Here is a 15,167-nt window from a genome sequence, read left to right as displayed (position 1 = left end):
AGCAGACAACTTCTTCTGACACATATGTAAACAAAACTGAACCTTGAGAGATCTGTGGTTTAAGATGGATGGATGGATACAGAGGTTAACACCTCTAGACTTCTAGCCCAGTAAATACACTATCACCATTGTTAACAGCAGGCTACAGGTTTTGAACTGAATGAGCAAAGCCTCAAGAGTGAGATATATGGTGCTTCCTTTGTCTGAACTTGTCTTGGTCTGCCTGGAGCTTTGTTTTAGCTGGTTTAGCTGCAACAGCAATTGGTCTGAAACCAGGTGGCAACTATATAACTTGTTATGGGCAAACTGATTTATTGAGACAGAATATAGAAGAACTCTTCCTCCTCCTTTTTTACCTGCACTGGAATCAGGAAGAATGTCAGTTAATAAGGGTCTCATGTCTGGACAAGATACGTAGAAAAAAAAACCAAAACAAACACTCAGCTAGGATGTATCCCACACTATCATAAGAAATAATGAGAAGACGACATCTTGTTAGAGCACTAGTATTCTCTGAGAGCAAATTCTTGGAGCAGTCCAAGATACTGCCTTTTCCTGTTACACAAGAGTACACTAGATGTGAACATTGTATCACTAGGACAAGAGGACACTTTAAGAAAGCACTATCTACCACAAGTTTACTTTCTGAGGTGGAGGCAGCACCTCTGACTAGATGACTGCCCTGACACCTGTAAGAACATAAAACAGAAGGTGGCATTTATTTGAAAGCTGAAAAAACAGCTCTTAGAAGCAAGTCTTTCTCTACCACCACTAGCTGATGTTTCGATGCAAAAGAAACAGGCAGTGAAATAATACCAAAATTGCTACAAAGACAGGATGATACAACACACCAAACTGTAGATGCATATGATGTTGGATGCATACTTTCCACACAGCCCACCCCACTTAAGCCCTGTACTGTTTGTGGTGAGGCTATCAAGAGTGAAGACTGTAGTCCTACTGAGCAGTAACTCATAATAGGCTGAGGCAAGCAGTCGAAAAGTCAGCAACAGAAGATACTCTTTTCCCTCACTTCACCTCCAGGGAGCTGCAGTAATTAGGATGTCCTACCAGCGAGAGCTAAAACAGTCTTCCTCCTCCCACCATGTGAAAAGGGACCCTCATTTCCTTGAAACACAAACAATGGATACAAACTACATGGGTTCAAACAGTCTCACAGGATGTTCCTTCCCCAGTATTTCCCCTTTACCCAGGTATACAGCCCAGTCTCCTATGCCAGCATCGGCTGCATAGCTACTCAAAGCCTGCAGCAAAGATGCTGGATGCTATCCTACTTTTACGAGTAGTGCCAAAAAAATAAGGACCAAGCCCTTCCAGAGCAGAGTATGCCATCTACAATGAATGCTCCATACATGGTCTCATATGTCAAACGCATTTAAATTAAATTACACGCACCTACAGACAAGTCCATCTTACTGCCTGGAATGTCCTCAGTTTGACTCTGAAAGAAAAAAAAAAAAAAAGATTCACTTCTGACTTCTGTGCAATGCTGAAGAGTGTTTCAGAAAGCAGCCCTTGAAGGCTAAATGTAGAATAAGGGAAGGACATGCTTATGTCAATGAAAGTCTCATTCTAAACTAAATTAAATAGAATCCTGATGTCACCCTGGATGTACCTCACCCTAATTGTGTGGCAAATCTACTGAAATGCAACCAGACACGTGAACTCATGCAACAGACAGAGAAAGATGGGCAGACAGCTGCTCTGTGAAGTGAACCTCTGTCCTCATGTTCCAGTGGTCAAGGGACAAAACACTGAAAATAGCGGCCAAAATGACAGCTCATCCTCATGACCTGTCAATTCATCAAATCTTGAAACATGCTGCCAAGTTATTTTTCAGTTGGCAGTCTAGGACAGGGTGTTCCCATAGCTTTCAGAAGCATCCATGGTCTAGTAGACTGAACTTGAGCCAGGCAGCCAACAGTGACTACAAACTAATCCTAGCCATGTCTGCGACAGTTTGTCTGGCTTTAGGCCTCTTTACAGAACTTCTGAATTATTATTTTCTGCTAGCCTGCATTACATACAACTAACTCCTGCTTCACAGGATTAAGGCTGCTGTAACATTTTGAAAAATGCAGTTTTCAGGGCATTTCAGAAATTCTCATTTTTATACATAAAAATATTTTTAAGGGATTTCCTTGCAGCTCTCTTTTCCCCCTCTCAATGATGTGTCACTTATTTATTCAGCTTACCAATAAATCCTGAAGCGCCAATTAATAACGGGCCCTGTTTTTTCTAAAAAAGACCCCGTGGCACACCATTTAAAATATAAGCAGACAGGATACAGGGCTATAACTCTCCTTTACTGATAGCTGACAGACCCAGAAACGTGAAGAGCCTTGGACAAGTCACAGACATCTGCAGGGCAGCCAGAAGAGGCCTCCACCTTGAGTGCTCTAACCAGCACTTTAAGAAAAGAAAGAGGGTGGGGGGGGGGGGAAGGCAAGCAAAAAAGTGCAACTGCTTGCATCGTAACTTTAAAATCAAAGTAGATCTTGTTTTTTGAGAAACCTTTCTAACCAACAAGGGAGTTCTGAAGAGCCAACTACTTTAGGTATTACAATTCATGTACCAACAAAGCAAATAGAGATRAGTTGTACAACAGTTACACACTGTGAAGTGGCTGATCTTTAGACTTATTTAAAAACCTACTCCTTTCTACAAAGCTGGATTTTATATTAAAAATAATTAACTTACTAGCAATCCCATATTTGAAAACTGTTTGGATAAAGGGTTCATCCATGAATCGTTATTTCCTCCTTTCAATGAGCACTAAAGAAAAAAAGAGACAAAAATATTTTCTAAACATTTTTCCTTTTTTTCAAATTCTATTCTGGCCCTGGAATGTAAAAGTATCAGCTGAAAATACAAGTATCACAGAAATTAATTTCCTGAACAAATTACTTTGGTTTTGCATGGTTGGAAACATTTACCACATACAACTTTCTCATACGATTGTTCATTGTTAGGTATACCAAAATGGATGAATGTGTGTTATGCAGAAGGTTGAAACTTGGAAAGCTTTGTGCACACCATTTTTTTCCTGTTACAGTTTAATACATTCTTCAACCTATCACATACAGAAGTGTCTCCTTAGCTTTCTTCCCTTTAAAGTGCTTTCTTTTAAACTTGCACTGTGCTGACTTGGCTCTCAATTTGGCCTTACCGTGATTTACAAGTGTTCAAAAACAAAACTGAAAGCATTTCAACAGAAAAGATCTGATAGGAAAATTATTCAGACAATTGCTTCTGTGGATAAAACAAAGCCCTAAATGAGAAAAAAGTTCGTAAGAATCATTTTTGCAAGACAGGAACTGTAAAAMTCCATACCGTGTCACAACACTACTTCCGTGTCCTTGGAAACTGCTCTGCACTTGCCTTCTGAGTTTGTCCTGTGTATCTGATTAGGAGTAGCCAAAGCACAGTCTTTGTAATATTTATATAATATCAAATGTTACCATACTAGAGAACTTCAATGTGAACAAGCTCTACAGAGCAGTTCATTCAGGACTGTTGCCAAGCTCCTGCTCCTGTTTGAGGCCAAAGGTCAACAAYAACAAACATGAAAGTTAGACCCAAATCCAGCAGACAGTAAAAATAAAGAGTATGTTTGCCAAAAGGGACTGTGAAATCAGAACTTCAGCAGGCTGTGCAAGGATAATAGCAGCAGCCTAAGGCTGAAAGACGTGTCAGCAAGAGAGAAGCAATAGTCCTGGGATACTTATTGCTCAGTTTCATKCAGTAATGGCTCTGCAGCCTACATGTCAAAAGAATCTGTCACCTACTGGCAGATTTATTAGTCACAATAGGCGTAATACATTAAAACAAATCCAGAAACCATACATTTTCCACAACACTTCAACAGGCACCTTTAGAGCGGAGCTCTATAACACTGTTTAAAACAAGAATTATTATAATGCTCTAACATATCAGTCATATTGCTTTCAGACAACACAGTAGTTATGAATCATTCGAGTGTTTTACCTTAATTTGTGTTTTCTTTCCTCCTTGCCCCCAGCTTGTTGAGTTGTGGGAGGAACTGCTTCCCTGAGAGCCTGCTGTGTTCCAGACTCCTCCCTCCTCCTCCTCTTCCCAGCTGGAATGACGTGTTCCTGTCACTGGCCCATCACTCTCTCCCCAGCCATCTTGCATAGATTTAGAACCTTTAGGAAAAGGGAAAAAAAAGCTCAAAAGCAGTCCGTAGTCCACAATACCATACAGGTTATTTTGATGTTTTATTGCAAGATTAGTTTAGACCCTCAGCACCCTAAAGGGGTTCCAAAAAAAGTGTCGCCTTTCTAACAGCTGTGAAAACTTCCATATGCATCCCAAAATCCAAGAGATTTGGTGGCACATTAGCATGCTGTATTTGGAAATAATTTTTAAGCAACGTAAGGCCATATTGTCCTTAAAGACATATTAGCCACAGGGACCTCTTCTCTTAAACAGATACAACTACACTTGGATTTCTTTAAAAGGCAACCTATTCACTTCTAGTGTGGATAGAAAGACTCTAAAGATACTTGAAAAACAAGGGTGCTGAGGATTCTGGTTCAGGTGGCTTATCAATGATTTTTTTCTCTTCCTTCAAAACCTTAATACTTCCATCACACATACAGAAATCCAACACAAATGACTGTTCCCCCGACCCCTCTTCACAATTCTCTCTGGAAATTACTAATGCTGCTGACTTGCAAGAATAGTTGGTAACACTACTTTTAGAGTGACACTAATTTAATGACACTAGATGAAACTACTTTAAGAACTCATTTATTTCTTAGAGATAAGAAAGTGTTGAAATGATGTTTTAACAGAAACATTATGCAGTGCTTTATTATCTTTATCTAATATTGAACTCTTCCATGAAATTATAAAAACAAAATCTTTTGGGATTTACAACTGGGCAGATTCTGGAAGAAAGGAACTGACACTGTGCTCCACTGCATGTAACACCAGAAGTAGTTTAATGTGCAAAACCCCCTCAACTTCTGGTCTCAGCCACATCACTAGAAAGGTATATTAGCATTGCTGTTTAAACACAGATACCATTACCAGAAAGCTACAACCATTTCATCACATAAATTCAGACTAAGGATTTTGTTTCCTTGTTGGCTTCTCCTCTTGCTGTTACTCTCTAATGCCAGCTGTCAGGCAACTTGAATTTTGACCTCTACCGACAAGTCAACATGTGCCCAAACACCCATTTTGTCCACCGTCAAACTGTTCTTCTTGCTATAACTCCTCATGCTGCACATTTCTGCTCCAAATGTTTATGTCCTTTAAAATGTACTTCCAACACTACCACCTTTCTCCTAACTAAACTGTAAGTAGTCTGGGGTCTGAATGTGGAAACTGGGGATAAGGATATTAGCACACTCTAGGCAGAAAAATGGAATATAAAGAAAGTCAGGAAACGTAATTATTCTAGCAGGAGGAACTGTACCTTTGTCATGCTGAAAGCATTTCATAGCAGTTTAAGAGATACTTTAAAATTCATCATAAACAACAACTCAGCTGTTTTACAGGAAATATAACTTTTAAAAAGATATTCAATTGCGTACCAAAACTCAGGGCTGTTTAGGAAACGTACAGGCCCAAGCACAAATATCTACCTCTTGACCCTTTAATTATACTACTTGGACAAAAAAAGGCTACGTTTAAAGATTGCAGCTGCAGAGCCAAGAGCTTAATCTGGAAATGTCATATATAGGGTAGTCCATGCAGCTTTAATTTATTTCCGGCCACAGTGTTTAAATATAGTATTATGATCCTGGTTTAATTACATGACCACACAATATTTTTCTGCAGGACATCTCTCACATCTGAGATTCTTAAGCATGAATTTGAACAGTGGTGTCAAGAAGGCTTGTCTGTAACATTCCTGCTTCATCTTATGCAGATGTTGGGCAAGTGAATAAGCATGAATAGCTAGAGTAAGCAAAGGATGCTTTCAAGTTAAAGACAAAATAATGCTGTCAGAGAACTGAGTTTATTCCTGCTTCTGCCACAGAATTTCTATGCAGTGCTGTAAGTTGTGTAAATCCATTTTTTGAGCAGGTGGGCACTGACCTATGCTCATTTTCTGAATGTCCAGCACTAAGCCAGAAAGAGCTACACTTTTTACAGTTACACAAGTTAAACACACACACACAAAAATCATCTCCTGATTACTCTGGATTGGGATTTCAAAATTAAAATATACTTATTACCTCAAAATTTGCACGTCTCAATTCATCAGATGCAAAACAGGGATAATGCCTATCACTCTCACAAGAACGATAAAAAGTTAGTAATTTTTTTGTGGGACAATTAGCTATACAATAGCAGTAATACCACCATGGGGGAGGGTGAACCACGAAAAAAAAAAAAGAGCAGGATTTGAATAAAGATGCACAGCAATATCAGGAGAGGTAGATGGGTTTTAGTAAGCACTGTTCATTTTGTGCTTGGAATGTTTTAGGTCCTGGGGAAAAACATTTTCCTTTCAATTGAAAGTCATCACAGAACTTTGGGGGGGGGGGGAAATTAACCATGCAGTGACTTTTGACTGTATAGTTTTACAACCTAATTTTTAAATAAAATTTGTTGCAATTAAAAAAACCCAAACAAACCCAGAATAGATTCAGTAAGGTAGTGTCATACTGAAACTTGCATGGCTTCGGTTGAGCCGAAACCTTCACATCAACTGCACAGACTCCTACCACCTGAACTGACAAGAATTACAAATAATGACAATTATTTTGCATCTGCGTTTGCCAGCGTTACAGAGGGACAGGATATTATGCCAACGGCTTTCACCAGCATTAACAGCAGGATTCTCATCTTGACTTCCCCTTTCCAAAGCTATGAACAGAACACACTCTAAAAAGTGCAACTGAGCTCTTTCCCATGCTTGGCAGTCTTCATCCTGCCTCACGTTTCACTACCTCTAGCTCCTTTTATCCAGTCCAGTACTCCAAGGACACCAAGTACACCAAGGACATTCCCAGTCCTGATGACCTCTCATTCTAGGCTCGATGCTTTTGGTTTGGCCTCAGGATTTCTCACCTGTGCTACCTCGTCTTAATACATACAGAAAATAACCTTGCAGAATCTTTTCTACTTGTTCAAATTTTTTTGTCTTGCCTCATCTCTAACTTCCCTTCTTCGCCTCTCAAGCTTTGTCTTCTTTTCCAACTAGTGCTACTCTCTGTTCCTTCTCCTTACTTTCAGCCCTATATTATGCCTTTGCAGGCTCTTTGTCCCAGTTTCTTCTTCTACCAACTCCCCTTACTCCACTGAATAATGTGCTTTCTGGGTGCCAGGTAGAAAGGAGTTGAGAGAGCAGTCACAGGAGAATGAGATTCCCAGCTCTTAACACTGGGGACTTACTGCATCCCAACCTGAAGCAGCCATTAAAAGGAAACCTCTATTTTGCTCCTCTGGAGCTGAAGACAGCTTATGTACAGAACAGTACACACATGCCATCAGGGGACAAAGCAGATTCTGCAGCTCTTTGGTTACATCACACATGCAGACTGGTTAGGACAGTCAAGTGATAATGTGTAGAATTCCTTCAAAGACCATCTTAAGCATTAGCAAATCTATACAATTTGCAATGGATCATTATTATTTCAGAGGCTCTTATTTTGGTCATATCTATGTGGCTTTTTATAGACAAAAAWATATATATATAAATCTAGAAAAAAGTATACCATCCTGAAAAATGTCAAGATTGTGTGGAAGGCACAAAAAGCGCTAGAGCCATCCAAAAAGAGTAGCTATGATGTTAACACTAAGYAAGCAATGCATTTTCCCCAGTTTTGTTTCTTATATAGACAAATTATTTAATCACAACTGTGTACATGCATGTGTGCATGATCATCAGACAACAGCATATGATCTGTATAGAACATTTCAGCCCAAGCAATTAAATGTTGCAAAAGTAACTTATAACTGGAAACAGTTTTACAGTGTTATCAGTCAAGTTCACCAACAGCTGTGCATGATCAATATTTCCTAGCAGAAACTTCATATCCAAGAGTTAATTGGCTTTGACATTGCTATGTTGTACTAGCAGGCAACTGGTTTTGTTTGTTACATTTTCCTTAAATACAAGGAAATAGAAATTCTACAAGTAGCTGATATCAGCAGGAAGGATTTCCACAAAAATGAAACTGAACACAATAACATTCTAACTTTGAAGTAAATTTTTGAAAAAGTTCAATGGGATCTCATTCATGGAGAATACAGCTATAGTCAGGTAATATCTGGAAAATATTCAGCCATTTAGGTTCAAACACACACAAGAAAGTTCCTATCTTCTTAAGAGTTACAATTTTTCACACTTGTATGACAAAAAGGTCTGACTATTTTGCTATAGCTTTCAAAGTCAAGTTTCATTACCAACAAACAAAGCACAGATTACTATGTAATGGCCTACAGTGTGGAATTTGCCTATAAATTGTGCATTCCTTTTTCTGATGTCATCAGAAAAGATGATTTATCACATAACAAATTTATATTCTAAGAGGTGTGCAGCCAGAGAAGAAAAAGGTTTTGAGAAAAAGAAACATTTCCTCACTTAAATGCTCTGTTTCAACACTTGTTAGAACCAGAGCTGTCCATTTAACTGCTTACTAAGAACACCTCCATTACCTTAAAAACAAGGTTCCTATCATTTGTAAGCAGTTAATTGCTCATTCATCAAAATCTTACATGACATTCAAAGTTGCTTCTAGGCCTCAGATAACAATTCCTCCACGAGTGACTTATATTAAAAAGCCAAATACTAAAAATCTCCAGGACCATTGCAAAGAAACTGGTATCTGGCCTATACTCACTAGATTTCATGGCATTCGGGGCGTTGGCAGGTGCATTCCCCCAGCCTGTTGTCGATGCTCCTGTATCATCTACTTCACCCCACCCGGGACTGGTTTCATTTGGCTCACCCCAGGCGGATGTACCATTATCTGGAGCAGGTGGAGTGCTTTTGCTCCAGACTGCACAAAGGAGAAAGAGTTTTCATTACAGACCATTTCCAAAATGAACTGTTCACTGCCATGAGGCACCATGTCATTAAACTATCACTTCACTCTCTTTCTGTTGAGGACTTCAGGTTCTCAACAGCATGGGCTAAACAGAATTGACAGCTGTCCACATCACACAAAGTGGGCAGTGAACTCTAGGGATGAAAAGGCAGAGGACGCTATAATTAATAAGTTTCTTTTTTTGGGTTAAGCATGAAGCCCACATCTAATGCTATCCTATTTGGTGAACTTTTGTGACTAGTTACAAGTACCAGACTATTCTGGGTTTTCATAAACTGAAGAAAGAACAAGAACATATTTAAAGTATGTATTAAAATGAAATGGTATTCTTTAAAGCATGTCTGAGTCAGAAGAGAGATTACATAATGACACCTTTATTTCCAGGGTATATGAGTTTTTCTYGTCCTTATATCAAAAGAGAAAGTATTTTGCTAAGTATTCTCTATACTACAGCAGAGCCAAATTGGGCTAATAAACTAGATTTGACTCATTCAATTTCAAGTGTTAAATGAGCTCATTTCAGAGCAAGAATTTGTTGACTAAAAATTAGTAAAGAATTTTCCCCTTAGCTTTGCTAGTTGTCGAATATAAAAATCTGTGAGAATTCAGCCTATCCTTTCAGAGCTCGGACTGAATATGCAGATTTGTCAGCTAATGAACATTTTCTCTTACTGGCAAGCTGAGCAGTGCGAGTTACTGAGGCACAATAGGCAGAGGACTGACTGGTTCATATTTTACAGACACTTCAATACAGAACCATTTATTCAAATAAGAAATTGGATTTTCTTTATGAAACAGAACTATTAAGGAACTGGAAGCTGCATGTGCATCCCTTATGCATAAAGGTTATTTGCATAAATAGGAGTTTGCTGAAGAAAGGAAGGAGACTGGTACCTGATGCTTGTGATTTGCTAGTCATTGGAGTAGGCAGGCTCTGTTCCCGTGGGGCCTGTCCTCCTTGTGAGTTCTTGTCCCACAGGTTCACATTCTTGTAGTTATAACTACTAGGATCTCCCCATGCTGAAGTGCCATCATCAATATCCATTTTTCGACTGATTGACTGTGGAGATGGTTCTTCCCAGCCACTAGGCTCCTCATCTTTGGGGGCAGCCGGCTGTGGTCCGCTGTTCCAGTTTGGGTTTGGAGGTCGCCCATTACTTGGAGTTTGTGGCGGTGGACCCCAGGAGCCAGAAGCCTCCTGCTGTTGCTGCTGGTGCTGTTGCTGCTGCTTGTTCCAGGAGTTGGGCTGTCGACCCGTCTCATTCCATGTTGAAGTTCTTTTACAATCATCCCATCCACCCTTTGAAGCAGCACTTGCATTTGCACCATTACCCCAAGTTCCAATCTCATTTTGCCCGCCTTCACCCCAGCCAGACACCGGCTTGTTTCCTGCACTTTCCCAGTTACTGTTTTTTGTTTGGTCAACTTCCTCTCCCCAACCGTTCTTTCCAGAAGACCATCCTTGATTAGGTTGCCGTCCACCCCACCCCTGTTCCTTACTAGAGCTGTCATTCCAAGAGGAAGATGATTTTTCTTCTGGTCTTCCCCCTCCCCAATTAGAAGAATTGGGGTTCTTATAGTCATTCCATCCTCCAGTATTTTTGGGGTCCTTCCACTCTGTTGGGGTTGAGAGCTCACCCCATCCAGACTTGATTTGATTGCTTTGGCTGGGTACATCGCCCCAGCCCCCTGAGTTCTTTGTCTGTGTGGCAGAGCTCTCCCACCCCTCAGTTCCTTTATCAGACTTCCCCTCGGGCCGTGGCATCTCTTCAATATCCCATACGGTATCTTGCTTAATTTGAGTTTGGCCCCAGCCAGTGTTTGAAAGCACTCGGGGGTCCAAATCAGTCCTGCTCAGCAGAGTCTGCAAGACTGCCTGGCAATCAGGATGCGTAGGCCTATATGATCGGCGTCCAGAATTGTGACTGTCACTGCTTCCTGCTTTGTGGTTGCTTCCAGTGCTTTGACCTCCAACCTCACTTCCCGCAGAGCTGGAAGATCTTCCCCAACAGGGAGCCTGGGAATTGCCTTGGTTTTCAGGAAGAGGGTGGCCTTTTTGATTGTCCCATGCTCCAGTGCTAGAATTTGGTTGGTTTGGACCACTCCATTCTCCAATCTTCAGTTCATCAGACCCAGACAGCTGTTTCCATTCTCCCTGAGAGACCCCAGATGTCAATTTGTTCCCTTCACCCCATTTGCTTTCATTTGCATGCTGAGGGCCAAAGTTCCAAGACCCACCACCCGTAGACCGGTTATTGTTATCCCAAGAATCACTTCTTGACCCATTAGGTTTTTGAACAGAAGCTCCTTTCCAGGAGTCCTCTCTATCCTTTCCATTGTTCCCRTGGTTTCCAGAATTGCTCTGTCCAGAGACTGTGTCAGTTCCAGAAGACCCCCTAGCTGTACCCCAAGACCCAACACTCCCAGTCTTTCTTTCTCCAGTGCTTTGTGAAGGGGTGTCAGTGCTCCTGGAAGGGTTCCCCAAGCCCATTTCAAAGGGCATTCCCTTATTCTCCATAGGGTTTGGTGAACTTAAGTTCAAGGAGTTAGTGTTTCCATTTTTTGGTCCATCAGTGTTATGAATTTGAGCCTGTTCTCTGCCAGAGACAAAGTTAACACCCGCATTTTCCATCTTTGACTGCTGTTCCCTAGAGGTCTGACCTACTGTGCTAATCTGTGCATTGGAGCTACCACTATCAGATTCCAAAGTCCCTTTCCTAGAACTGCCCTCTTGAACCAGTGCCGGCCAAGCAGATGGGTTGCTATTTGGGTTAAAGTTGCTGAAGCCAGAACCAGGACCAATTCTATCTTGTCCACTCAAGTTTCTCCAATTTCCTAGTCCATTGTTACTCTCGGCAGTAGGGTTGGAAGATTGAACAGATTTAGCCTTGGGATCAGATTTCCAGGCCCCAAGACTACATTCATTTCCAGCGCTTCCAGACTGGCACTGGCTTCCTTTTCCTTTGTTACTAGTGGTGCTTCCTGGCAGAGTGTTCTTCTCCAAGCCAGGGTTCGAGGCACTGTTGTTATCGGTGGTGTTTTCAGAAGAAGACTCAGCATCTTTGCTGGCAATACAAGGCCACTCTTCCATGTCAGACCCGTCTACAATCACCTTGTCCCAGATGTGAGTTGGGTTGGCGTTGGTGCCGCTGTTGGAGGAGGCTCCAGGACCCCAAGTGGAATTTGCATAATTTGAAGCAGCAGCACCTCCAATTGCTGAATCTAAAAAAACCCAAAAAGGTCATTAATATTCAGCACTATTTACAAGCACTGGGCATCATATTTTTGAYGCCACTGATTACTGTTTCCATTAATAAGTTAATCCTTCCCTCAAAGATGTGTAACCAGCTTGCTTTGGAAGAACATCAGGATGGAAATGCTGTTAAAAATACTGATAAAAACGCATTTCAACAAGCCACCCACAAGCATTTTGTGGGCATTTAAATTCACTGTTGACTCACTCCTCCTGCTAATGGCCCAGCTACTTAAGTTCAACATAATGACTGCAACTCTTAATGAACTTGCATGGTCATTACTGTCACTGGTTATAGACTTTTCAAAAACAGGCTTAAAAATCATACTATTTACAGAACAAGAATATATATGCGAATACACCTGTGTGTATGTGTGTTCAGTCAAATACAGGAGCTGTTGCTGATCTGCTATTCAACCAATTCACAAAGCAACTACAATTTATTAAAGAGGAAGAAATGAGAAAAGCATGTAATAAATATATAAAGCTGAAGGAGTCTATCCTTAGGTTCAGATGCATCTTTTTCAAGTTGATTTTGCTACTAGGGATTTCTTTACAGCCTTTACAAAAGGAATAGAATTTCCAAAAGTTACTGTAAGCCAAAAGTTGAAAGTTACACAAATTACAACTTCTGTGTAGTAATGTGCAAGCTGTATTCAGCATGTAATTACCCCACATTTATGTCACTACTATATTTAGTCTAGAAACTACAGCTTGTGATTTTGTGAGCAGCTAAGCTGATCTCTCTGCCACTGGATAGAGGCTAGGAAGAGCTCTCACTTTTCCTCCTGCCTCTCACCAGCTCCATCATCTCTCCTTTGTGACAGTTCTGGTGGCTGTTAAGACCCTTTAACTGAGTAAATTTTATTTATCTGCTATCTCAACAGAAAACTCCACTTTTTGATGGGTTAGGTTTTTGCTGGCTTAGCACACTGCACTGGGTAAGCAGCAAGTCCAATGAGCCTTGGAATCATCATAAGGAAAGTGGTAGGAGGAATGACTAGGAACAGGACCTTTCTTTCTTTTATCTGTGGTGAACAATTCGTACGTCCTAATTAGTTTGATTTCACCTGGATAAGAAATTTGTATATAGTTTTAAACCAGATGTAAATTAATACAGTGCCATGATGGCTGAAGTCTATGTCAGTGCTAACAACATCACATTTGCATGTGTGCAGATGTGTTAGCCCTGCTAGTTTAAGAATAGTCAGCCAAGACTCCCTTGTCATCCGCAGAACTGGCTTTGGTCCTCTAAACAATTTTTGCAAGTCCATTACTACTTCAGTGTCATTCTCTATGTATGGTTCTACTCATTTTTCTGTTAGTTTTTAATCCCAAAGTACATAAAATTGCCCTCACCACAAACTCCTAGTGACGAAGACTAAACACATGTCTTTCTATGAAATTATGTACTGAAACCTAATGTATTAGTCCTATTTAGTTACTCTACCACAGCAACTTAGTTTATTTTGCAGAGCTTGAAGTTCATAGTAATATCTGCACCAATATCACAGCAAATACATCTGAATACATATTGTTACTACTAATACTGGCTCATGTCATGATAGTGTCCACAAAAATAAGCCTTAAGGGCCTTAAAAAAATTTTTTTTWAAATACATATGTTATGCATCCACAAGTGAATTTTCTTGTTACTAAAACTTTTAATGGAAGATGAACAGATCAGCTTTCAGTTCCAGCCTCATGTTTCCAGTTCACTATCTAAACCAATGAATATTCTCTGAAAGACTTCGAGATTTCCCATTAATAAAGACCATCAGTAAAGATTCAGGCTTCACAGCAAGGTTGCAACTCTTCAGTAAGGTTTGAATATGGATGGAAGGAGAGAGAAGGAAAAAAAAAAAAAAGAGAGAGAGTCTTCAGCCACTAAACACTGGCCACCAAGATCCAAAAGACAATGCAGTTCTCATGCACATTCAGTTCCTTCTGTTGTCCTAATCTCCAGTGCAAACTTAACAATAGCAAGGAAGTGCAACTCTCCACAAGATATCTATGCCTAGAGCTTTTTAGTACACTGAGTAACCGCTTTTTCAAATTAAAAACTTTCTGATTAGACTGAACACAGGAATAGTTTAAGGAAGACAGCTGAGGACGAGTTCCAAGGACTGCATGGTTGCTGCCTTTTGAACCAAACATCAGGCGTTACGATTCAGCAAATGAATGGTGCACAGATGGCACTGAGCAAATCTTCATACAGGTTCTTTTAACTGAGCATTTTTAAATTTCATTTCTGTGAAGACATTCTAATAATATTAAGATTGGCATGCTTGCTAACTCAGCATACTAGGATGCATTTTAATGGACTATTTTTATAGAAACAACCTCACCCTACTATTATTTGACAGTGACAAAGCCTTGGCAATTTACAGTTTTGTTCCAATAAGATAGTGGGTAAGGGCTCTTGGTTCTTTAACCAACTTTTCCTTAATAAAAAAAACATGCTGAAGAAAAACAAGTTCCTGATCTGACTATTGTGAAAGAAGTTATCAGTGAATGACTACTTTTAAGGATGAAAGTATGAAACTGAAATCAGTGAAAGTACTGAAATGGAGTCTTGACAATGCAGTTTTGCTGCGAAAGGCAGCGGCAATTCTTGGAGGAAAGACGACAGACCCAATGCACATTTCACCAACAAAATTTATGCCTAAAAATTCTCTCAAGATTCTCTCGTGCATCCTGAATAACAGTAGTACTGAAAAAATGATATACAACCCCCACCCCCCCGCATTGCTTACAAGACAGTGGTAAATTTGGTGTCATTTTTCAGGGAAATAGAGTGAAGATCTCAATTCCAGGAAAAAAAGACCCATGTACGGAAAGACTAGATACTGAATTCTTCTG

General features: G+C 40.2%; 1 protein-coding gene across 7 annotated transcripts in view; it reads right to left on the bottom strand.

The window, feature by feature from the left end:
* TNRC6B (trinucleotide repeat containing 6B) overlaps nt 1–15,167 on the bottom strand; it is a 66,855-nt gene that overhangs the window by 37,708 nt on the left and 13,980 nt on the right. For 5 of the 7 annotated variants that reach the window (XM_026065070.1, XM_026065071.1, XM_026065069.1 and 2 more), the window contains 5 exons: nt 9,948–12,275; nt 8,847–9,005; nt 4,009–4,187; nt 2,722–2,796; nt 1,417–1,462 (listed from right to left, as the gene is read on the bottom strand). In XM_026065070.1, coding sequence (XP_025920855.1) covers nt 1,417–1,462; nt 2,722–2,796; nt 4,009–4,187; nt 8,847–9,005; nt 9,948–12,275 — 2,787 coding nt within the window. The remainder of the gene's footprint in view (nt 1–1,416; nt 1,463–2,721; nt 2,797–4,008; nt 4,188–8,846; nt 9,006–9,947; nt 12,276–15,167) is intronic. The other 2 variants (XM_026065075.1, XM_026065074.1) reach the window with 1 other exon arrangement.

Source organism: Apteryx rowi, unplaced genomic scaffold (assembly GCF_003343035.1).
Source record: "Apteryx rowi isolate R43461 unplaced genomic scaffold, aptRow1 scaffold_223, whole genome shotgun sequence".
Lineage (NCBI taxonomy): Eukaryota > Metazoa > Chordata > Aves > Apterygiformes > Apterygidae > Apteryx > Apteryx rowi.
Note: the sequence above shows the minus strand (reverse complement) of the source record. Positions and strands in the feature narration are given on the sequence as shown.